Raw genomic sequence first — 23,670 nt, forward strand, 5'->3', positions numbered from 1 at the left:
GCCCTGCACAGAAGGGAGTTTTGCAGCCGTTGCTGCAGCCTGGGCTTTGCTTTTCTTCTTCCTCATCTGCAGCCACAGAGTGGCGGCCGCAATCATCAAGCTAGGCACACCGACGCCCAGACTGGCCGCCAGGGCGATCACGTCTGACTGGCTGAGACCCCCCTTACTCGCCGAAGCTCCATCGCCGCTACCCTGCTGCTGCTGCTGCTGCTGCTGCTGCTGCTGCTGCCCCGCGCCCGAATCGCCCGTCTCGGCGGGGAGTCCAGCCCCGGTCCTGCCTCCTCCCCCACCCGCGCTAGTCTGCAGGGTACCCGATGCGGCCTTGCCCGTGACGCCCGCGGGGTTTGGCGCGTTGGCAGCGTTGGGCGTGGGCTCCACGTTGGCCGTGGCGCAGTACGCCCCGTACATGGCCATCATGCTGCCGACCTCGGACCTCCAATCGGCGGCGACGAGGTTGGCGGCGCACCTGGAGCTGACACACGAGCTCACGTACGAGCTCGCCTCGTACGCGACCTTTGTGTTGCAGTAGCAGCCGTTGACGGGCCCGCAGCCGCAGCCCAGCCCGACGCCGAGGTCCTGGTAGCCCGCATTCACGCCGCACTGGTAGATGCCGTTGTAGACGAGGCAGCCGACGGCGCAGGATCGGGCGGTCGAGTAACTGGTCTGCTTGTAGAGCGACACGGTGGCTGCGGGTCCAGCTGTCGTCTTTTGGGCCGATGTGGGGGTTGGCGGTGCTACCAGGAGCACCAAGAAAAGCACACTGGAGCCATTGCAAGAAGACTTCCCGGATCTTTTTCGGTGATGTCGCTTCATGCTGCTGCACCTGTTGCTACCACCGTCGAGTTTCTCGGTAGCGGGGGGCTATACTATGCTGTCAGATGATTGACTCGGTGCAGACGCATGATGGGAATGACACCATGGTAATGAGCATTACGCTGTTTGCTTTGGTTTTGCTCACTGCCGCAGGATTGGAGGCCCGGAACAAGTTAAAAGCAGCAGCTTTGCACACCGTCAATCGATCGACTGCCTATTCAAGCGTTACCACGCTTCAAGTTGGTATAGTCTTGGCATTCAGCTCAGGGGGCACACGATGGTGCGGCTGACATCTGGTGGCTTTGTGAACTTTCGGACTTACACCAAAACCAGCAAGGCTTCCAAATCAGCTTTTTCAAACCCTTGCAAGTTTGTGTGGTTAGCAATACCGCAAGTGCAGATTCCGAATACCGTTGGCGAGAACTATAGGGCTGAAGTACAGGATGGAGGTGCGCCACACATGCGGAGGGTTTTGATCATGAATTCTAGATGACTAGGGAGAGGCGCGTGAACACCTCCAGAATGTACGGTAGGTGCTTGCAGGTCGAGGCTAGTGCTTGCTCGGCGCACACTTCAGCAGAGAACAACGATGGACAGACGCAACGAGCTATTGAGTATTGACCATTTTACGCCGCTGTCTCGGCCTCGACCGCATCCGCCATCTCCCCCAACGTCGCGAACTTCCAATCAAACTTTTCCGTCTCTAGGTTCCCCATAACGGCGCCGTGCCTCGCGATCCACACGCTCTTCATCCCCATCTCCTTGGCCGGGTGGTGGTCGTGAAACTGACTCTGTGCAGTCTGAAGCACCTGGTCCTTGGTCACTCCAAACTGCTCCCCGACCCTGCGCAGCATGTACTCAAAGTTGCGCAGGTCGGGCTTGTACGACCCGATCTCTTCGGCCGTCAGTATCGCGTCGAACTCGAACCCCTCCATCGGGCCGGCGACGCTGGCGCCGATGCCCGCGCGGTCGACGTTGGACAGCACCACGAGCTTGTAGCGCCTGCCGAGCCGCCTCAGCGCGTCCACCGTGTCGGGGAAGGCGGGCCAGGTGCCCACGCTCTCGCCGAACGTCTGGGATTCGCTCTCGGTTGGGAGCACCGAGAAGCCGAGGTTCCGTGCCACCTGCGGGTGGATGGCGGCGAGCAGATCCCGGTACTTCATGGTCGGCGTCTCTGCCTGCTGCTTGGCCTCGGCCTTGTGGATGGCTTCCATGAGCTCATGCTTGCTGGGGCTGGCCTTGTTGGCGGCGATGAGCGGCTGCAGGGCTGTGATGATGCCCGTTTCCCAGTCGATCAGGGTGCCGTACACGTCAAAACACAGCAGTTTGAAGTCTGTGAGCTTGGACATGGTGACGCGCAAAGATTGGGACGGATATGCAGAGAGGTAGGTGGACAAGTCGTCGGAATTATTAATTAAACTCGTGATGGTACCATGATTTCGTGGACTGCTGGCTCCAGCGTCAATCGGCCCAGATCCGAAAGAGGGGTTTCTGGTAACCCGAGAACGGCAGTGCCAACGGCTAAGCTAGATCGAGTGGTTGCGCCAAGCACACCTCAAATCCAGGCACCATGACAGAGTGTTGAGAAAGAAATGAATAAAATCCCACAATGAAATGTGACTGTTTTTTTTTCCGAGATCTAAATTATCCCTTGATCCGTTACTCTAAATTGTAGCTTTTTTTGATAGTTTGTTGACCCGAGAATACCGTGAATCTCGGCAGTAAGCATGCCAAAAGTATGCGTAATCCATGGTGGCTAGTGGAACCACGCTGTTTGAACGGCGAAAAGCGAGAAAAGCCAAATGCGCCGGCCAGTACCCCAAAGAAAATATAAAAAGAAAATATAAAAGGAAAGACAAATGAAAACGGAACCAAGACCCGAAACAAAAGAGACACTTAAAAAAAAATCGTCGCCTCAGCACCAAGCAATCTTCTCATTGACAATCCACTCAACCTCCCTATCCTCCCCACCCTCACCGTACCACATCAGACTGGCAATGCTCTCCTCCTCCCTGTGCACCACCCTGTAGTCGACTCCGCACCTCTGTACCAGCTCCTTGACCAGGCCCTCGGGGTTCCAGAACTGCACGTCGCCCATGTCCCACCTGCCGGCCTCGGCGCGCGCCAGCTCCACGATCCCGCGGAAGCCCTCGATCAGGTCCTCGACGCGCGCCTCGTCCGGGTTCTCGACCACGACCCGCAGCACGTTGAGCGTGTTGTGCTCCACGGCGCCGTAGTAGCCGCGCATCCAGTAGGCCCACAGCCGGCCGCCGGGAGGGCCCCACACGGCACCCCGGATCGACGGCACGCGCCCGTCCGCGTACATGTGCGACGTCACGTAGGCCTCGCGCCGGAGGTGCCATTGCACATTGTCCAGGCAGGGGATGATGGCCACCGCCGGCCGGCCCGTCCGCGCCGCCTCGGCGGGGAGCCGCGCGCGGATGAGCCGCTCGTCGATGGCACAGAGCTCTGGAAGCTCCGTCTCCTCGAGTGCCCGGACCTGGTGGCGGCTCTCGCGTGAAACGTCGCCGTTGGTGGACGGCGCCGCCTTTATGTGTGTCGGTGTCCACGATATGTGGGTGCTGGGGTACGGACGCCACCCGTGCTTGGCATAGAAGCCTTTGCCGATGTCCGAGTACAGCGCCGAGAAAAGGACCGGGGACTTTCCATGCCCGTTGATCTCTGAAGCTCCTCTCCCGCTTGTCTGCCTGAGCGTCTTGCCGCCGTGGCTGTGACTGACCTGGTCGGCCTGGTACGTTTTGAGGATCTTGCCAACCTCGGTCATCATCCTGCTCGCATATCCCTTGCCCCGGAACTCGGGTGCTGTGAAGACCCCTCCAATAACATGTGCAATGCCATCCTCAATGTGCTTGCCACCGGGCAAGACGGCCACCGCAGGCTTACGCCATGTGTCGCAGGATGAAAGCACTTGCCGCTCCTCTGGTGATTTGTCCGCTTCCACGAGAACCCAGCTAGTCATGCGGCCCTCGCTAGAGCCTGGTATGGTCGTGATGTAACGCTCTCGCTCGACATAGTCGGCCACAGAGAGTGCACGGCCCCAGTTGTTGTACGTTGAGATCCAGATTCGCCTGAGCTCGTCTGGGGTAGCTTTCGTCACAATAAGGCTGGGCGAGGATGCTGGTGGTAAGTTCGAGCCTATTGAACCCATTTTGGCGGATTTTGAGCCTAGTTGTCTCTACTGAGCGGTGTTAAGGAGGCGACGTAGAAGAAATATCCGGCTGGAGTCTTTCATAAAGGTTCTTGATCGCAAGCCCAATGCACCGGAGTGTCGGGTATCCGGATTCCACTGTGCATGTGATCAAAGACGGAAAGAGTTGAAAAAAAAAAAAACAAATAAATAAACAAACATCAAATCAGCAACTTCTGCTAATGTTCCAAGTAATGCTACGCAGTCCTGCGTGAAGCCCGATGCAGTGGCGCCCTTGCATGTACATCGGCGGGGCGGTGGATAGCAAAAAAAAGTATCTGAGGATGCACCTGTAGATGCAAGAGAAAAACAAAGTCAAAGTACCTGAAACTGCAGAGGAGAAGTCTCCAATCGCCTTCTTTGGAGCAAAAAGAATGCATGCATGTATATAATCATGCGACCTTTCCCCTGGTATAGACAAGTAAAGCAGTGACAACAGACATTTATATTATTTGCGCCATCGGCGGGTCAAAGACATTGACGAGCATGTTCGATCTTCACAATTGGCAGCAAAACATGGATATGCTGGCAAGTTGCATCTAAAAAAGACCAACCAATTCCCTTGAAACCACCACTCACTTGAAATCAAAACACTCCTGTCGAACTAAACCAGGTCAGCAGGTCGGCACACTCCGGGTATTTTTACGTCACAGGCGTAACATCTAGTCCCTATCCCTAGGCCATTTAAGGTTGGATGACTGTGGTTTCCTTGGCTGCAGAACCAAACCCATTAGCTGCAGGCAAGGATGGCGATTTATGATTGGATACAATTGCTAGATGCTTTGGACGGCTCTGAAACTAAGCCGAGAGTAGGCGATAATGGCGGCAGGGAACAAAGACTGCCCATGGTAAATGATATGGTTGCTGACTTCCAAGTTATCAGCGTATTACGCAGAGAGGGAAACAAAACGACAGCTGGGTTTGCAGTAATTTCTTTCGCAACTTACACCAAAAGGATGCACCAAGCTGCGACAATTTTGGTGAAGTCGCTGCGGGTAACTAAGCTATGATTGATGGTGATTCAGATGACAGACCTTCGCGCGCAACAGATGCACTCTGGCGCCCTTTCTTAGCCTGGTCAACAATTGCGCAGATAAGAACAATTAATTTTCATCTAGTCGTTAGTTAGGATGGACACGAATACAGTCTATGCCGGCCCGTCTCCCGCTGTCTATTCGTAAGCCTGGCTCTTGGCGTCGGTGGCGACAATCGCGCGTACAAGGTTCGGTTCATAAGGACAATTTCGATATGAGACAGATAAATCTTTTTGTTTTCAGATGTTCCGTTTCTGCTCTAGTGCCCGTGTCCGTCGTCCTCCGCCTGTTGCTCAGGGTCCAGCTTGATAAGAGTATCGATGCGCATTATGCTGATGCAGGCCTCAACAGCACTCTTGAGTTGGCGTACTTTGCTGACGCTGGGTTCCAGCACTCCGACCTTAATCTGATCAACGAGCTTGCCGCGGGCCAAGTCCAGACCATAGTTGCGGTAGCCCTTCTTGCGAGCCACTATCTTTTCGTCCTCGTTGCCCTCTCCGTCCTGCGTGCGTTGTGAGAGTGCGTGGCGCGCTCGCAGCTGCGCCACTAGATCTGATGCATCTTTAGCTGCGTTGACAGCGAGTGTCTTGGGAATGACAAGCAGCGATTGTGCAAATTCTCCGATTGCTAGCTGCTCCCGCGAGCCCACAGTGCCGGCGAACTCCTCCAAGTAGATGTGCAGGGCCGTCTCGACAGCACCACCACCTGGCACGATGCTACCGCTCTCCAAAGTACGCTTGACAGCGCACAAGGAGTCGTGAACGGAACGCTCCATCTCGTCTAGTTGAAAGTCGTTCGGGCCACGGAGGATAATGGACGCGGATGAATGCGCCTTGGTGCCTTTGATCAGGATGCACTCATCGTCCGATATGCGCTCCTGCACCACCTCTTCTGCATATCCAAGGTACGACGGGTCAAAGCGCTCGTCGCCGTTGAGGTCCGACAATGTTCCCAGCAGGGTGGCTCCCGTCGCTCGTGCGATACGGCGCAGATCCTCCTTTTTACACCTCCTGACTGCCATTGCCCCCTTCTCAACAAAGTACTTGAGACACAAGTCATCGATGCCCTTGGTGGTCAGGACAACGTTGGCGCCAGCCTTGAGGATCATTTCGATTCGCTCAATAACCATGCCCGCCTCCCTCGCGCGAATCTGCTCCAGCTGTTGCGGGTCATCGACCGTGATCTGAACACCGAGCTTCATGCGCTCCTTCTGAAAGTTGATGTCCAACACGGCAATCTTGGCATCCTTGATATATGTCTTCATGGCCTGGGAAGCGACTGTGCAGTTCAGGGCGTAGCCCTTGACCAGAATGGACTCCAACGAGCCCTTACCGTGCGCCTTCAGGATGTTGACGGCCTTGACAGGATATTTCGTCTCGTTCCGTGTGTTGGTGGTTTTGACGGCTTGCATGGCATCGACAACCATGTTAGCAAAAAAGTCAGAGTCGGCACCAATGATTTTGCTAGACATGGACGTTTTGGCGATATTGATGAGCGACTCGCGGCCGAGATTCTCGACCTTGACGCTGACGTTCTCGTTCATATACTTGACAGCCTCGCGCAGCGCCAGCCTGTAGCCCGTAATGATCGTTGTGGGATGTATCCGGTTACGCATCAGCTCGTTTCCTCGGCGCAAAAGCTCGGCAGCAATGAGAACAACCGATGTTGTGCCATCTCCGACCTCCTTGTCTTGTTGTTGTGCCAGGTCGACCAGGATCTTTCCGGCTGGGTGCTCGACGTCGAGTAGGCTGAGGATCGTAGCTCCGTCGTTTGTAACCGTGACATCCTACCAAAGTATTCTATCAGTATTACACGAAAGCTATCGAAGATCGCCGGCTTGAATGAGGGGTAAAAGTTTGGACCTACGCCAATATCGTCAACCATCATCTTATCCAAGCCACTGGGGCCGAACGAGCTCTTGACGACATTTGCAATGGCTTGTGTTGCGAGGACTTGACCGAGATTGTTGTCAGTAGAATACTGGGAGGGCGGCTAGTTAAGGGGGACAAGCTCACTCACCGTTCTGGTCACGAATGTCGGAACCTGAAATCTTTTGACCACCGAGAAACAGCGTGCCGTTGCGCGGCTGCTCAAACATGGTCGCCATGGTTTCTGCTTCTGCCCGTAAATCACAGCTGCTTGCTTCAAAGTGGTTGTGGTGGGTATCAAGAGGAACGGTTAAATTCCAGGCGTATCTTTGAATACAACCCACATCAAAGTATCGATCGCGGGTTGGAGCTTCCACCGACCGCCGCCAGGGAACTTTTTCTTCGGCGGTTCCAGTTGTTCCTTTCCCGAAAATCAGATAAAGTTCCAGATATGCCCACTTGATTGGCCAGATAGCTGGGACAGCTACAGCCACGTACCCACTTCCTTAACGTTTGCCTTGTGGCGGTGATCAGTGGGGCCGGGCTACCCCTCCAAGGGCGCAAACCAGTCGCGTCACCCTTCCCCCACCACGAATCAATTCATGTCCCTGCCTCCGATTTGCGATGCGCCCAAATGCGGGGCACAAATTTCCTATGCTTTGCGGCCATAGGAGTAATTTTTGCCCTTTCAATGCCATAGTGTGAATCACAAACAAATGTCTTGGTGACAGCAATCAATCCAGCTCGGCAACTTCTTCAGCTCACTGCAGCTGAGGCGTTCTTCATCCAGTCCTTCCATACTCCTCATAATCAAGCCTTCTACCAAAGCCTCGCCTGACAAGGCGCGAACCCCACCATCATGGAGGAGAACAAGGAACAGGTCCAGGCTCAGCCTGCTGCTGAGCAGTCTACTGAGCAGCCCACGGAGCCCTCAAAGAGTGCGTTGAAGAAGGCTGCCAAGGCCTCTGCAAAGGAGGCCAGTAAGGCCGCCAAGGCTGCAAAGGCGGCCCCTGTTGCTGTCAAGAAGACCGACGATATCATTGGTATCACTGTGTCCAAGGAGGAGAACTTTCCCCAGTGGTACCAGGAGGTGGTTCTCAAGGCCGAGATGATTGAGTACTACACGGAGATTTCTGGCTTCTACATCCTGCGTCCTGCGGCCATGTTCGTCTGGTCACAGATCCGCAAGTGGTTCCAGGAGAAGATCGACGTGATGGGCGTGGAGGAGGCCAGCTTCCCCATGTTTTTGTCATCCAAGTCGCTCGAGAAGGAGAAGGACCACGTCGAGGGCTTTGCGCCTGAGCTTGCCTGGGTCACCAAGGCGTGAGTGCAGCGCAGCAAAGTCACCAGAATCCAGATTTGACAGTTCAACGCAGCTAACCCTTGCCTCGCTTTAGTGGAGACAAAGACCTCGAGGTTCCCGTCGCTGTCCGTCCTACGTCAGAAGCCGTCATGTACCCGTACTACTCGAAGTGGATCCGAAGTCATCGTGACCTCCCCCTTCGTCTGAACCAGTGGAACTCGGTCGTCCGCTGGGAAGCTAAGCAGACGACGCCATTTTTGCGCGCCAGGGAGTTCCTGTGGCAGGAAGGTCACACTGCCCACTTGACAGAGGAAGATGCAGGCAAGGAGGTTCTCGAGATTCTCGAGCATTATGCCGGTGTCTACGAGCAGTTGCTTGCTGTCCCCGTCGTTAGGGGCAAGAAGACTGAAAACGAGAAATTCGCCGGTGGATACTACACTACAACCGTCGAGGGTTACATTCCATCTAACGGCCGTGGTATCCAAGGTGCCACCTCCCACTGTCTGGGCCAGAACTTCAGCAAGATGTTTGACATCACGGTCGAGGACCCCAAGAAGGACAAGGGACATCTTCATGTGTGGCAGAACTCGTGGGGTCTGTCTACACGCGTCATCGGTGTCATGGTGATGATTCACGGCGATGACAAAGGGTTGGTTTTCCCGCCCAGAATCGCAAGGACCCAGGTGGTGCTTATTCCCGTCGGTCTTACCGCAAAGACGACACCGGAGGAGAAGACGGCACATGCAGCCAAGATTGACGAGCTGAGCAAGACTCTGAAGGATGCCGGGGTCCGTGTGGAGCTGGATTTGCGCGACAGCTACACCCCGGCCTGGAAGTTTAACCACTGGGAGCTCAAGGGTGTCCCGCTGCGTCTCGAGTTTGGTCCCAAGGACGCCGCCAAAGACCAGGTTGCGTTTGCAAGGCGAGACACTGGCGAGAAGGGTTCTATTCCCATCGCCGACCTGGCTACCAAGGTCCCCGAACTGCTCGAGACCATCCAGAAGGCCATGTACGACAAGGCAGATGCAGCTTTCAGGTCGCACAGGATTGTGGTGGCAGAATGGGAGAAGGTAGTCCCGGCACTGGACTCCAAGAACGTGGTCTTGATCCCCCACTGCCTCGACGGCAAGTGTGAGGACCACATCAAGGACATCACCAAGGGAACTGGTATGGAGTTGCAGGCCGATGGTCAGAAGGCGCCTTCGATGGGCATGAAGAGTCTCTGCATTCCATTTGAGCAGCCAGAGGGCCTGGTTGAGGGCACCACCAAGTGCTTGAGCCCTGACTGCGACAAGCTCGCACAGAAATATGTCATGTTCGGAAGGAGTTACTAGGGTGATCCAGTGTGGCTGATGAACAAGATGAAGAAAAGAAAAAAATCCCCGAACCTCCAATGAAAGCGTTGAACATATGTCATTAAAGAAGATCTCTCTCCTACATTGTAGCGGTCAGTGCACCAAAGTTACACCTGGATTTGTTTAATTTGTCGCGCAGGCATTCAAACGAAATAGGTAGTAATTATAACGTGCTGCACGTCTGCCGTACCTGCACAGAATGCAATTGGTGGGTAAGATGGCCGGTGTACCCGGTTTCCACTCTTTCTCATGCAAGGGAGGTGTTGTCATGCCTGCGCCGCTCGTGTTGTTTTTTTTTTTTTTTTTTTTTTCTCCCCTAGAGCCGAGCAACCACGAATGCTGCACCTTACCTCCGAACTCGACCCATCGATTCCCATCACACCCCTCCCCACTCGTTAATGTGATAAAGTTAAGCATCTGAGGCATTCGAAATAAAAGTGGGAGGTCGCATTGGAATCGCAAGGGTTATCTAAGCCTCACCTGCGTCTACTCCGCTTCTCCCTAGCCGACTCTGTTGCACTCTTTCTTGGCTTCCAGGTGAACGAACGTTGGCTTGCGCTTAGGCAAATCAGCACCTCTACTCCACGCCGTCCACGGCCACTTTTTTGGACAAAAGAAGCAAAAACTGCGCTGCAGAAATGTCCACTGCCAGTTTCAGAGGCGACAGTATTCCTTGGTTTCTTTGTTTTTTCTGTGCTGTTTATTTTTACCGCTGGGACGATGCGCCCACACCAGACCGTTGCTTTTCCAACTTGTTTCCTGAAAAGAGATCAACAAGAATTAAAATTGTTAGCGAACGAGGGGGCCGATGCGACTGGTCAACACCAGCAGCAAGGCTGCGGGCATTTTTTCTTCTCGTCGTTTTTTTTTTTTTTTTTTTTTTTTTTTTTTTTCCTGGACTCGCCCCGACTACGAGCTGGGAATGACTAATGCCCGCATCTTTGCTCCTTTCGGGAAGGGCAGCCGCACCAGCTCAGCGCCTAGCCACAGGCGTCCTGCAGCGTGATATTCGCCAAGACAATATTTGCCAGGCAGGCAAGGACCAGCCAGTGCAAACTAGACAAAGTGAAAAGTTACTCGTATTAATTATTCGATTCCACTCACAGGAGGGGATTTCTGGGATGCTGTACTTCTAGTTCCATGCATCTCGTGTTCACAGCAGCAAATTGCATCCCCCATGTCATCACTGCCAGCAGCTGAACAGCTCAACATGCCGAACTGTCCAATGAGGCGAGCATGTTCGTATGCGCCTGACCCTCCATATAGCGTCATATAATTGGAGGGGCCTGGGTTTTTTTTTTCTGGTTTCTCAGCTGGGGTGCAAAACAAACAGCCTGCGGAGAGCTGAGTGTTTCTGACCAAGCTGGTAAGGAAATAATGGGGAAAAAAAATAGGTCTGCGGAAAATGCGTTTCCCGAAGAACCCTGGTGAAAAGAAGTTTCTGAGGAAGTAACATTTACAAAGCAAAACTCCACTAGCAAATGAGAGTACCCCCTTTTCTGTGACCAGGCTTGCCTGCACTCCGTGGCAATATCAGGGTGACAACGTACTCTGCATAATGTCTAGCCCTATGAGGGGTTTGCAGTCTTGGTATTCGAATGTTCGTATCCCAAGGAAGAAAGAAACCGGCCTGCAGCCGGGGGTCAAAGGGGGTGGGAGTCGGGCTCGCCATGCCAGTCTTGGCTGGTACTCAACTCGGTCTCGTCACGCCGTTAAGGTTTTTGTTTTGATCCCCAGGCCCCGTAGAGGGTGGTATGGCAGCAGCCTCAGATCTTGTATAAAGTAGACCCTATGCCACCCTCTGTAGATCTCCTGTTTGCTTCTAGATCATCAGGAAAGACGTGGACGCCTCTACTCTCGTTTAACTTATACATTCGCTCTAAATAATATCTCAAGGCACCACCCCTTATCCCCCTGTTCAAGATGAAGTACACCACCTTTGCCGCCATCCTGGGTCTCATCCCCTCTGCTCTGGCCCATGGCTATCACTCCCGCCGCAGCGGCGCTCTTGAAGAGTAAGTTTATAGTCCGGGGGTGCCGAAGAGTGTCTTGTTTTACTCGGTTCCGGTATCCTAAATTTGCGGTTTCTCTTATCTAGGCGAGCAGACACATCTACCAAGGACGTCGCCCGTCCCAAGATTGGCAGCGTCCCCTATGGTCAGATCATCGAGAGGTGCACGCAGCCTGGCGTTGTCGCCATCACCTTCGATGACGGCCCAAGCGAATTCACCAACAGCCTGTTGGACCTGCTGAGCCGCGAGGGAGCCAAGGCTACCTTCTTCATCACGGCCAACAACATCGTCCCTGTCGAGACCGACCAGGGCAGGACCATCGTCAACCGTGCCCACCGTGAGGGACACCAGATTGCTCACCACTCGTGGAGGCACCAGGACTTCTCGGTCATCTCGCGCGACGAGCGCACCAACGAGGTCCTCCTCCCCGAGTCAGCCTTTGCCAGCGCCCTGGGCTTCTTCCCTACCTACATCCGTCCTCCCTACGGATCTTGCAACGCCGACTGCCAGTCTCAGCTCGGTGATCTGGGCTACCACATCATCAACTGGAGCATTGACAGTGATGGTATGTTTAGCAGACTGTTTTTATTTTCTTCTTTCTCACCCCGTTCCCTTTGACCGTCGAAGCTAACGACATGGGTCACTCCAGACTGGAGGAACGTTCCCAACAACATTGCCGCATCCGAGGCCGTCATCACCCAGCAGTTGACCAACTCGGGCAACGGCCACATCATCCTGGCGCACGACATCCACCAGGCTACGGTCGAGAGCCTTGCCGGCCACATGATCCGCACCGCCAAGGAACGGGGCCTGAAAATGGTCACCGTCGGCGAGTGCCTGGGCGACCCTGCCGCCAACTGGTACCGCGCCTTCACTCCCCCCAGCAACCCGGGCACCACTCCCCCGAGCGGAGGGTTGAAGCCCACGACCGACGGCACCTGTGGCGGCACTACCGGCTTCACATGCCAAGGATCCTCGTCCGGAAACTGCTGCAGGTGAGTTGCGCCCCCCCTTGACGCTTGTTGATGCTGCCTAGGTCAGCGTGTGCTAACATATGGATCCTTTTTTTTCGATTTAAAGTCGCTATGGCTGGTGGTAGGTGCCATCCTGTTTCAAGTTTTGTTCTCGTTTCAAGGCTTTCTTGTGGTTATGGTTTGCTGACATGGCCCCCTCCCTCCCTCTTTAGTGGCTCTTCCACGGACCATTGCGACGCCGGGTGCCAGTCAGGCTTTGGAACCTGTGGCTCCACCCAGCAACCCCCGAGCGGCGGCCTGACCGTTTCCCCCGATGGCACATGCGGTGGTAGCACCGGCTACACCTGTCAAGGATCCTCTTCCGGCAACTGCTGCTCCCAATGGGGATGGTGGTACGTATCCCATTTCTCTACCCCCCCTTTCCTGGTCACCACATCATAATGTTTGCGACATCCGTACTAACTTGATAACTCGTCTTTAGTGGAACTTCCACCGACCATTGCGCCGCTGGATGCCAGTCGGCATTCGGCACCTGCTCCTAAGAAACCCAAAAGCTAATTAAAATTTGATTCTCTGTTCTATATATTCTTTGTATAATCTTTCCACCGGTATTCAGGGCAGGACTGGGATAATTGGTAGATACAGTGAACGCCATTGCACATAGATTAGAAATATAACTAGCTTACTACCTTTTTTTCTTCAACCCTTGATTTCTTCTTTGCCATGCAGTCTTGTGATTGAGATTTCGATACGAGCGGACAAAAGCGAGGTTGGTAATTGTGGAGGCGGAAATCATAACCAATTCAGCCTCGAATATTATTGGTGCAGAGTGAGATTTCCAATCTGACTGAGCACGTATTCCAAGAGAGAAAAGAAAAAAAAAAAAAAACTGCTTTGCAGCTTGCTTCCTTGCTCGCTTGCTTGCGAGGGTTTGTTGCTGGATGCCAGCAAGTAGTTTCTTTTAACTGCAGGACCCCCCGCGAAAGTAAAGTGCGGATGAGGATCACTAAGGTGCTGATTATGTCGATCCGGGGCCTGGGAGGCCGCGCCACTCTGTTTCCACCGGGACCATGGACCACCGCACACGGTGGAGACCAGACGCAAATTTGCTCTATTTATATATACAGTATGATCTATCATTTGAGGTCTTTTTTTTTTTTTTTTCTTTCTACACCTGAGGAAAAAAAGGTTTCCCCCTGTTTCGTACTTTATGGATATGTTATCTTGGCGCAATGTATTCTCTTGGCTTGCTTGGCAATTAAGGACTTTGTCCCCATTCAGTATCAGTCCGAATGCCATGGCGAGAGGTTGCAGGGGCTTAGAGAGGTCTGAGAGCAACGCATAGCCTTACCCTTGACACATCACACATTGCGCTGGCATGCGAAAGTTGCCTTGCTCGGGTAATAACTCAGTACAGTAGTTCGCCGATCCCGGATCTGCACCAGATATTCATAAGAGAGTTTTGATCATACAATTGCAAGGGAAGACCAACACTCTGGCTGCATTTGTTTTAACATACCAATGTAGACCATGTGACCCACAAGCTTAGTTTTAACAACCGCAAGCCTTATAATCCAAAGTTTTGATCATGTCTGCACGTGTCCAGGCGCAAGGGTGGCCGAATTTTGCCCGGATTCAGTGGGGACATCTCCTCATACCCACTTCAAATCGACAGGCGGGCTGTCTTCGGCCGCAAAGCATGACTGGCTCCCCTGGCGCTGGGACCGTTCCTCCCAAAACCACACGCCACACGCCCCCCCCAATTTCTCAACATGTCAATACCACCCACATTCAACGTGGAGCTCTGCTGGATGACTAGGGTAAAAACGCGGTGGGACATTGGGAAGTGATGCTGCCGCCAGGGACTTTCTTTCTGTCACCGCGGGGGTTTGTGCATGTCGAAACGATTCTCTTCTGTGTTCCAGGTAAGATGACAGTCGCTATGGGGACAGCCACAGAAGAAGCACCTTTGGTCATTATCGCAAAGTGCCGATGCGCAAATCTCAATCAGGTTCGAAGGGTTTTGAGAGAAAGGTAAAAAAAAAAAAAAAAAGAGTAGAGAAGAAAAAAAGAAAAAGAAAAAGAAAAAACAAACAAAAAGAAAAGAAAGAAAAGAAACCCACACATCTCCTGTTTTGAAAGCGCTTGGCTTGGTCACTTTTTCCCCATTGTTCAACCTTTGCAAATCATCCCATTGCAAATAGAACGGCTAAAATATGCAAAAGTGACGCTGAAGGTGTTCATGTTGGGCATGTCGAGTATGTTGACGGCTTGCCTGGACCGAGCTATGTTGCACTGCTAGCAGTAGTTGACATGCAAGATCAGGTTCACTCATTCATATCACATTCTATTGGCGCCTCGTGACAGGATGCAGTGCCAGTAGCTTTACATTATCTTCTTGTTCTGGTAAAATGATGAAGCCTACGTCCTCGAATCCCACCATTGCATACTTCAGCAAGCCTCATTTAAGGTCGATAATTCTATCCGTTCAAACACCCATCTACAAACTGTCCACATCCAGCAGAGAGACACTACCATGCTGATTGTCGAGCAGCAAGCTTTGAAGGGCGCGTCCTCCACTAGACTGTTCTGATATGATGCTCTGCTAGGAGCTCCTAACGTCCAGGTCAAGATAGATCGCTCACTGGGAGCCGTGTTCTCCTATAGACGTCAAAGCATGTATGTAAATGTCAGGCGCGAAGTTGGCAGAAGCTATAGTCTTTTCAGATTGCGAGATAATGGCCAAGAACAGCATCAGATGTACCCCCGACTGCCTAAACTAAACTTCAATCTGAGTTGGATTCATGCTGTAGGCATCAGGCAACGTCGATTTCTACTTACAATATGCATTTGGTTTGATAACTTGATTCCTCTGGCAGATGTTTGCACTTTAGGCATGTACACAAGGCTCAAGGCTCTGTGCCGGCAAGCGACCAAACGCTTGAGATCATAGCCGGGGGCCCGGGATCTCGAGCAAAGCGCATGGGCAGCGAGGTAACTTGGTGATATGGAGCTTTGTGTGAGGAAATTCCGGCAGGGCATGGGAGTGTAGAATTCATGTAGCCGTGTTATAGCTAGGAACTGTGTGCCTATGTTCATGGTAGCCAAGATGATGGCTCGTTGGAAGGAAGGAATCTGGAAGTTGGAACAAGAGCGAATCCAAGCTGCACGTCAGATAGATCGCTTCAGGTGGCGAATACCAAAGTCACCCTCCTTGGCTTCTGCCATTGCGTTCAAAGTGCGCCTGTTATGTCATCATCGTCCACCCCTATTGGCTTGCAACGAAAGGACATGGAACTGGAGTCTTGTCCCGGGCTTCCTGGAATATTTTGGTCTTATGAAGGTTCTGATTGTTTTTAGTTGATCTTACCAGCTTCATCACAGTTTTGGATGCTGCCTAGACCAAGGGCTCGAATTTTGACCAAGTTAGATTTACCGAAAAAAAGAAAGATAATGGAGGTTCTGGAGAGAAGATGGCCTCATACCCAAGTGTCTAAATGCAGATCCCCAGTATCTCTCATCAAAACTTTCAAAGCCCTGCCACGGATGCCAAAGAATGAGGTTTTATGCTTATGATCAACAAAAGCTTCCTCTTATCAACAGGAAGTACTGCATGCTTGACTAAAACATGTGCTCCTGGTCTCGTCCGACTTCAGAAAGAAACAAGAACGTTCTGTTAAGCCAGGAGAAGGGAATTCAACTTGGGGTAGTGCCTCGGGCCTTTTGCTCTGAGCCTCTGAGGTACCTACGGCCTTGAAAAAGTACTTGGAATTTTATTTTCCCCTTCTCACCTGCACTCGACCTCCCATCGATCTCGAATCACTTTTATCAGATCCTTTCAGCATTCCCATACCGGTGAGGCTTTCTTTATATATAACAACACCTGCGTGTATCAGCGGCCTCGACCAATTTTGTTCCAAGTAGAGATTTCTTCTCGTTACGTTTATGCTTTCTGCTAGGACCCCTAATTTTGTTCTCTGGCAGAGCTTTTCATCATCTGATTTGATTCGTAAAATACTTCATATCAAGCCTCTTCAAGCCCACTAGCTTTCAAACCTTGCCTGGTCGCTGTCATATACCAACTTGCTTGGCTGAGGTATATCCTTTGGCGTGCGCCTACCTACTACAATAGCTTTTGACGACGACATTGATGAGTACACTGTTCTATAGTACTGCGCCATTTGTGGCATATTTCATAAGTCGAGAACGCCCGCACACATCAACACATTATCACAGCGCAGCTGGAACCTTTTTTTTTTTTCAAAAACTTGCCACGCAGCATGGACGACATAAAGAGACTCAACGAGCCCATCGTGAGTGACCAGCAAGGAATTGACGAGCCCACAGCGAGTGTGCCATGTGGTATGAGGTACTCAGGCGCTAATCTCCAGACTGAAGCTACTCGGCCGCCGGAGGCTTTCCGGTGGAGTGGCCCTGCGCCTCATGTCAAAGTGGCTCGCATAGATGTCGCCTCTGAACTCTCAGCCATTCCTAAACCGAAGTCGAGTGACCTTTTCGGTAGTGCCCGGTGTTATAATTGAGACATTCTGACACCCAATGTGGCCAAGTCCAAGCCCCATATCGCCTGCAAGTCGCCATAGGTAGCAGACAGGAATGAGAGGTCTGGTAAAGGAACTTTGGCAGCTGCCAACAGCGGTCCAAGAACAGATATGAACGAGTCCGCCTTATCATTATCCTTGCCGTAGACACAAGTGACCAATGAATGGAGACATCCTAGTCTTTGACGTCTTTGATCAAGGGCACGACGCATGTTTTGCCCAAACTCAAATTGAAACTTGTCACTGATAATTGTCAAGATATCCAAGTCAGTGTCGACACCAATGATGACAGACTGGTGCACGGAGGCTTTCGCCGCGGAGTCCGAAGAAGGATGTCATTGTGCTATCGACTGTGCAAGTGGTCGACCTGACAGCAAGACGCGGAAGATGAGACAGCTCAGCCGAGACCTAGCATTTTGGAGGAATCAGGTGAAGGTAGTGAGGTTATAACTGATATAATTATGAAAGGCATTAAGGAGGAGCTGGGAAAGTTAAGTGTTAATATAAGTTGGCTGGCAATATAATTTCAGTTGCGTTCCACTAACATTTCTTACCAGCCTCACTCCTCCAAGCCATGACCTCGAAATATCATTTCTCACTCCCATATAAAGCTACAGTGGATGCCTGGCTCCCTTTGCCGTGGTCGAAACAAAGATAGTGCGGTACGGGACTTGCAAGAGGACTTGAGCCCATTTTCGCAGAGCTTCTCAGATAGGATGAGTGGAGTCATTCAAAAAAAGTATCTCCGAATCCAAACGCACTTCTAGGCTCCTGTTTCCCACTGGCCGCAGCCAACGAAGTCTCGAACGAGCCGGTGGAATCCTCGAGCGCCATGGCGAAGCTGAAAATTAGATATGAGGACCCTCTCAAATTCAAAAAGCAGCCGGGTGATTTTCTTGAGGATTATAAACCCAAGGAACGCCGGTTTGGGAAGGCCTCTTCCGGAAAGTAAACGAGGGGCTTGTCCTGAGCCTTTTTTTTTCCCTTTACTTTGTGATTCACAAATTGTGGCGATGCAGGAAATGTTATGCTTGAGATTTCGGTAGAAGACGATTTATGACTTTGTGTGTCCCTTAATGAGGGGTTTCACTTTTTGTTTTATTTCGTACGCCTTTTCTCGCCTTGATAGCTTGACGGTCTACTCTTTTCGTATTTCTTCCTAATTCTTTTGGGGTTGTTTTCTCATGAAAAACGTTGACGACGTCTTTTGTCTGTAGGGAAAGTGTGGATAAGATGGGCTGTTTTGGTTTTATTTGCAGAGTTCTGAAGGGTTTTCATGTATAAATTGTTCGGAAGACCCTCCGACTCACTAATACGAGGTGTCTGAGCCGGATACAGAACGCACAGTCGGCTAAAATATGGTAGTAAAGAGTCACATGACGCATAGCTAGCATCCTACATGCGAAATTGACTCGTAGGCTAGGTTATACAGCCTTGGAGTTATTTCAAATGACCACGTATGTCTGCTTGTTTACTAGGTAAGTAGTAATCGGCGATGAGTCCGGGCATAGGCATTGCCCGGCAACATCTCCCGAGATCCACCCCACTTTTGTTTAGGCTACTTACGCATCACGTTGTTTAATGCACACGTGAACGCACGCGATTAGCTAGACTGCTGCTTGAGAGAGTCATGTATTGGATTGAGTAGCAACATCTGGGCCTGGATCGTCACCGCTTTATACGTGGGCACACCATTCATTGAGTCAGGTCCTTGAGGTCAGGTCCTCTGTGCGCATCTATCCTGCAACAGAGTAATTAGGTGTTCGTTCACTTTTGCTCGGCTGTTGCTCACCGTTCGGGATGTGCTTGGATGCTGTTCAATTGTTTCAGGTATTGTTCGGTTTGCAGTAATTTTCTTTTTTTCTTGTTTTTGACTCTTTCTCAAAACCGTCTCGCCTTATTTTGTGGCTGCTGAACCCGCATGCCATTTTCAGTAAGATGGTTATTGATTTGGGACTACTGTAGCAGTAGCAGTAGTGCCATCCCTGAATACCAGGTTCTTTTCCACAAAGAAGCCTATCTCAGATGGACCAAAAGCGATTCCTTGCAGTTATTAATTAGCCCCGCAAAGACAAATCGTTCATTGGTTAGTGGTTGACAGAAACATGGCTCAGCAGCTCGCATATATTGTTCCCGGGACAATCACCGCAATGACTCTTTCGATATGACGTGCCGAATCGTTTATTGCATCTGGAGCAAAATATGGCAGGCAGACTATTGAACAAGGACAAGGCGCACTTTGCCCAGACGAGCATTCTCTCCGGTGTAAGCACTCTTCACGACGGGTTTGCATAAAACATGACATTTGGCGATCGTCGTCAATATTGATGGCGGTGATATTGTACATGCAGAAAGGATTCTTAAGAATTCTTGTCGCATCTCTTCAATATGTGCGAAACTAGGAAATCTCCTGTAATGTGACCTCGCGCAGGTGTACGGTGTCGTCATGGCCCACTTAATATCAAGACCCTTGTTGCTGTACCACGTCGGACCTACTTATGCTGCTGACTTCTGCTAACGATAGCCCTGCCGACAGGCCACCAGCTAATAACGTCCAGCCGTTCGGCCGCGAAGCCGGCAACTCACTGGATCTGCACACCCATGTGATGGGCTAACCTTGGTGCGCTATTACGCCGCGACAACCTTGGCAGCATCTGCCCACTTGGCATGCTCCAGGATGCCAGGAATGAAGCAACGAATTGCAAAGCTCTCGCAGCACAATCAGAACACCATCGGGCGCTGCCCAGACTGCAACCACTGCCTACCCGAGCTACCCCGGAGACGATCCGACCGCCAGCCACCGCCGGCCCCATACCGTATTGTTCACGTGCCGGGGTTGCCCACCCCCCACACCTTGCTGGTAGCCATATCTGACAAGGGACGCCTCATGTGCACCGGGCCGTACAGGTAGGGTTCCCCACTTATAGTTTGGGCCGGGATAGTAAAGATTATACTTTGCAAACTTCCGATAAGTATTATCGTGTTGCGTTGTGTAGAGAAAAGAAAGCGAGTTTGAAGTTTGTCCCGGACGCTATCCGAGGGAAAGAAAAACAGGTTGGTATTTTTCGTTTCTTCATTTCAGTCCTTTTTTTTTTTCTTCCTTTTTTTCTCTCTCGATTTCCTTTCTCAATGATACCAAAATACATGAGAAACAAATTCTGCCAAATTGGGAGAATTGGTCGTGAGCGCATGGACTTACTTCTCTAAATTATATCCTGGACATTGCCCCGGTCGAACCCCGTTACACAGTTTTATGCGACACGACCCCTAGGTCCCAAACTTTATCATCCTAGCTAACCGTAAAAATAGCAACGTCACCCGCGTCATTCGAGACCGCGCCGCCGTTGCTGCTTGTGTTAAAAGGAGTCGACGACCTGACCTCTAGCAAAGTTAGCGTGCGAGGTCGAGTAGCGCGACCGTGCCGCGAGAGTCGGAGCAAAAATTTCCTTGACGATCTATTTTTTTTATTGTTTTTATTTCTTTTTTCTTTTTTTTTTTTTTTTTTTTGTTTTTTGCCCTCTCGTCTGCCGTCGTCCCAATAATTCACAATTGCATTTTGGGTTTCTGCACGTCCGTCCACCTCCTGTTCGCAGGACCACATCCGCCGTCCCATCTCTCGCCCCGACAGTACACGTCTCGACATGACGGCTCGAGACGGGGCAAAGCCCTCAATCACCTCACGTCTGCCGTTCTTTGGCGGACGCAAGGCAAATTCCTCGCCCAGCAACTCCAACGAATCCGAATCGGACGGACCGGCGTCCAACGCGCCGCCCAAATGGAGTTTTGGCGTGCTCAATGACAAGAAGACGATCGAGGTTCCAGGTGAGGAGCATTCCAAAGGCGCCTGCCAAGCCCCAGAGGCCCAGAGCTAGAGGCGAACAAACCACCTGTCCTAACCGTGTTGCGCACCCGCCCCCCACTTCCCCAGGCTCCGTACTGCTTCTTGCGGACCACAAGAACGAGCCGCTGGGTCTCCGCAATGCGCCGGCCCGCACATCCCACTCTTCCTTCCCAACAAGCAACTTCCCCGAGCCGCAGCCGCCTGCCGACTCGAGAAAAAAGACGACCGACGGCAAGATCATTCTCGAACCGCAGCCCGAAGATGCGCCCAACGACCCGCTCAACTGGCCAAAATGGCGTCGCGACGCCGCCCTGCTCTCCATCGGCCTATACTGCATGGTCGGCGGTGGACAGACGTCGGTTCTGGCCGCGGGCTTTACCGATATTGCCAAGGACTATGGCGTTCCGGTACACCAGGTCTCCCTGACGGTAGGCCTCTACATGATGGGCATGGGTATCGGTTCTGTTTTCGCGTCGCCCACCGCCATTTTATATGGCAAGAGGCCCGTATACCTCGTGAGCGCCATCCTTTTTATCGTCACTTCGGTCTGGTGCGCGCTGTCCCCTAGCTTCCCTTCCCTTGTGGCGGCGAGGATTCTCCAGGGCGTCGCCGTCAGCCCGGTCGAATGTTTGCCTTCCGCGACGGTTGCCGAAATCTTCTTCCTACACGAAAGGGCCTACCGATTGGGCATCTACACACTGCTGCTGCTCGGCGGCAAGAACCTGATCCCACTGGTCAGCGCCGCCATCATTCAGTCGCTCTCATGGCGCTGGGTGTTTTGGTAAATAACCCTCCCCCCCTTGTTTCCCCAATTGGTCCCGTTGCGCCAACATCAGAGGCTGACTTATTACCCCACAGGATCGTTACTTTTGTCGTCGCCTTCTGCGGCGTCCTGCTGTTCCTGTTCGTTCCCGAGACCTTTTGGGAGAGGGTGCCGCACCCCAAGCCCAAGACCCCCTCCAGGCCGGGCCTGTTCAAGCGGATATCGTCGAGATACGTTCACCAGGTTCAGCGGACGGAGCAGCGACCTGCTACGGCGCATGCGGCCCCCGCGACTACGCCATCTGATGCCGCAACCCCCGAAAAGCGCAACGACCACCACGTCATGTTTGCGGAGTCTGCCGAGACGAGCAACAACAGCAACGGCACCGAGGGCTCGCCCGGAGCGAAAGCTGGCGACAAGCAGCTCGAGAACGGCAACAAGTCCGAGACGTCGGAGGCCATCAGCTCAGAGGAAGAGAAGCAGCAGAAGCCGGCCGTGCCGCCCCTCGACACTGCCAACTTGGATCGCGGGGAAATCCACCGCGTCGCCGCGCCCGTCTCAGCCAACCCAAGGCTCGAGAGCGACACCAAGGCGTCGCCCATGGTCGGAGGCAATGCGTTCTCGCCCATGGACCCGGAAAAACGACAGCAGCACGACAAGGCGACGGCCAACGTGTACTCGAACCACTGGCGCGAGCGCGAGGCCAAGTCGTTCGTGCAGCAGCTCCGGCCATGGCACGGCCGGCTCAACAACGACCGGTGGCTCAAGGTGGCGTTCCGGCCTTTCGTCCTCTTCAGCTACCCGGCGGTGCTCTGGTCCTCGGCCATGTACGCGTGCTCGGTCGGCTGGCTGATCGTTGTGTCGGAGGCGGTGGCCGTCATCTACCGCGAAAAGTACTACAACTTTGACGCCCTCGGCGTGGGCCTGGTCTACCTGTCGCCCTTCATCGGCGGCGTCCTGGGCACGGCCGTGGCGGGCAAGGTCTCGGACGTGTTCGTCAAGGCCATGTCGCGGCGCAACGGCGGCCTGTACGAGCCCGAGTTCCGCCTCATCATGGCCCTCCCGATCGGCGTCACCACCGTCATGGGGCTGATGGGTTTCGGCTGGAGCGCAGAGGAGCGCAACAACTGGATCGTGCCGACCGTCTTCTTTGGCATCATCAGTTTCGGCTGCTGCCTGGGCAGCACGACGTCCATCACCTTTTGCGTCGACAGCTACCGGCAGTACGCCGGTGAGGCGCTCGTCACGCTCAACTTTGCCAAGAACATCCTGCACGGCCTCGTCTTCAGTCTGTTTGTGACCGAGTGGCTCGAGCACGACGGCGCCAAGTCCGTCTTCATCTGGCTGGGCGTCATACAGCTGTTCGTGGTGGCGTTTGCCGCCCCGCTGTTCGTCTACGGCAAGAGGTGCCGCATGTGGACGGTGCGAAACAACTTTATGGAGAAGTTCTAAACTTTTTAACTGCCGAACGAAACGGATATACTATGCTGGACATCTATCTGGATCCCAGGTCATCGCAGGGAACGACCTGACCTCCACTACGCGCTGGCAAGAGACGGAGCCGAGCTCCCCGCACAGTCCACGGACGAGCCGACACCTGTTGGAATCCGTGGACCAACAATCGAAAGATGCTCTCTACGACAGAACCTACGATGACAGTGGCGTCAGCTGTGGCAAAACAGCCGGAATATTTGCGAGTTCGCAGAAACTCGTCTTCAAGATCGGCACGCCGTTTAGTACAAGAACTGAACGCATCTAAGCCAGGGGTCGCTGACAATCATGGTGTGTTTGGGGCTTGCAATCGGCTCTGTGGAGCCATGGGTGGCTCGAGCCATCTGCCCCCAGAAAGGACATGGTTGCCACTGATATAGATTGCATATCGACAAGTAGGATTTGTTTTTTTTTTTTTTTTTTTTCTCTTTTTTTCTGGCCCTGGTCCC

The 23,670-nt window shown here is 52.7% G+C and overlaps 7 protein-coding genes across 7 annotated transcripts in view; 3 read left to right on the plus strand and 4 right to left on the minus strand.

Moving 5' to 3' along the window:
* PpBr36_04841 (uncharacterized protein) overlaps nt 1-813 on the minus strand; it is a gene marked incomplete at both ends in the record, with an annotated part of 852 nt that extends 39 nt beyond the window's left edge. The window contains one exon of the mRNA XM_029892000.1: nt 1-813. This exon is cut by the window's left edge and continues 39 nt beyond it. Coding sequence (XP_029749268.1) covers nt 1-813 — 813 coding nt within the window.
* Nucleotides 814-1,439: 626 nt separating this feature from the next.
* On the minus strand, nt 1,440-2,162 carry PpBr36_04842 (uncharacterized protein; the record flags this gene model as incomplete). The annotated part of the gene is made up of 1 exon (XM_029892001.1): nt 1,440-2,162. The coding sequence occupies one exon, from the start codon at nt 2,160-2,162 to the stop codon at nt 1,440-1,442; it is 723 nt and encodes a 240-aa protein (XP_029749264.1).
* Nucleotides 2,163-2,728: 566 nt separating this feature from the next.
* Nucleotides 2,729-3,982, minus strand: PpBr36_04843 (uncharacterized protein; the record flags this gene model as incomplete). Its single annotated transcript, XM_029892002.1, has 1 exon — nt 2,729-3,982. The coding sequence occupies one exon, from the start codon at nt 3,980-3,982 to the stop codon at nt 2,729-2,731; it is 1,254 nt and encodes a 417-aa protein (XP_029749265.1).
* Nucleotides 3,983-5,314: 1,332 nt separating this feature from the next.
* PpBr36_04844 (uncharacterized protein) lies at nt 5,315-7,162 on the minus strand (the record flags this gene model as incomplete). The annotated part of the gene is made up of 3 exons (XM_029892003.1): nt 5,315-6,841; nt 6,922-7,007; nt 7,075-7,162. 3 exons carry the CDS (start codon nt 7,160-7,162, stop codon nt 5,315-5,317), a joined length of 1,701 nt encoding a protein of 566 aa, XP_029749262.1.
* Nucleotides 7,163-7,782: 620 nt separating this feature from the next.
* PpBr36_04845 (uncharacterized protein) lies at nt 7,783-9,560 on the plus strand (the record flags this gene model as incomplete). The annotated part of the gene is made up of 2 exons (XM_029892004.1): nt 7,783-8,246; nt 8,321-9,560. 2 exons carry the CDS (start codon nt 7,783-7,785, stop codon nt 9,558-9,560), a joined length of 1,704 nt encoding a protein of 567 aa, XP_029749263.1.
* Nucleotides 9,561-11,504: 1,944 nt separating this feature from the next.
* On the plus strand, nt 11,505-13,109 carry PpBr36_04846 (uncharacterized protein; the record flags this gene model as incomplete). Its single annotated transcript, XM_029892005.1, has 5 exons — nt 11,505-11,596; nt 11,680-12,158; nt 12,243-12,588; nt 12,780-12,959; nt 13,049-13,109. 5 exons carry the CDS (start codon nt 11,505-11,507, stop codon nt 13,107-13,109), a joined length of 1,158 nt encoding a protein of 385 aa, XP_029749260.1.
* Nucleotides 13,110-20,767: 7,658 nt separating this feature from the next.
* On the plus strand, nt 20,768-23,489 carry PpBr36_04847 (uncharacterized protein; the record flags this gene model as incomplete). Its single annotated transcript, XM_029892006.1, has 4 exons — nt 20,768-20,948; nt 21,055-21,748; nt 21,826-23,152; nt 23,241-23,489. The coding sequence occupies 4 exons, from the start codon at nt 20,768-20,770 to the stop codon at nt 23,487-23,489; spliced, it is 2,451 nt and encodes an 816-aa protein (XP_029749261.1).
* Nucleotides 23,490-23,670: the final 181 nt, after the last annotated feature.

Source organism: Pyricularia pennisetigena, chromosome 6 (genome assembly GCF_004337985.1).
Source record: "Pyricularia pennisetigena strain Br36 chromosome 6, whole genome shotgun sequence".
In the NCBI taxonomy this organism is placed as follows: domain Eukaryota; kingdom Fungi; phylum Ascomycota; class Sordariomycetes; order Magnaporthales; family Pyriculariaceae; genus Pyricularia; species Pyricularia pennisetigena.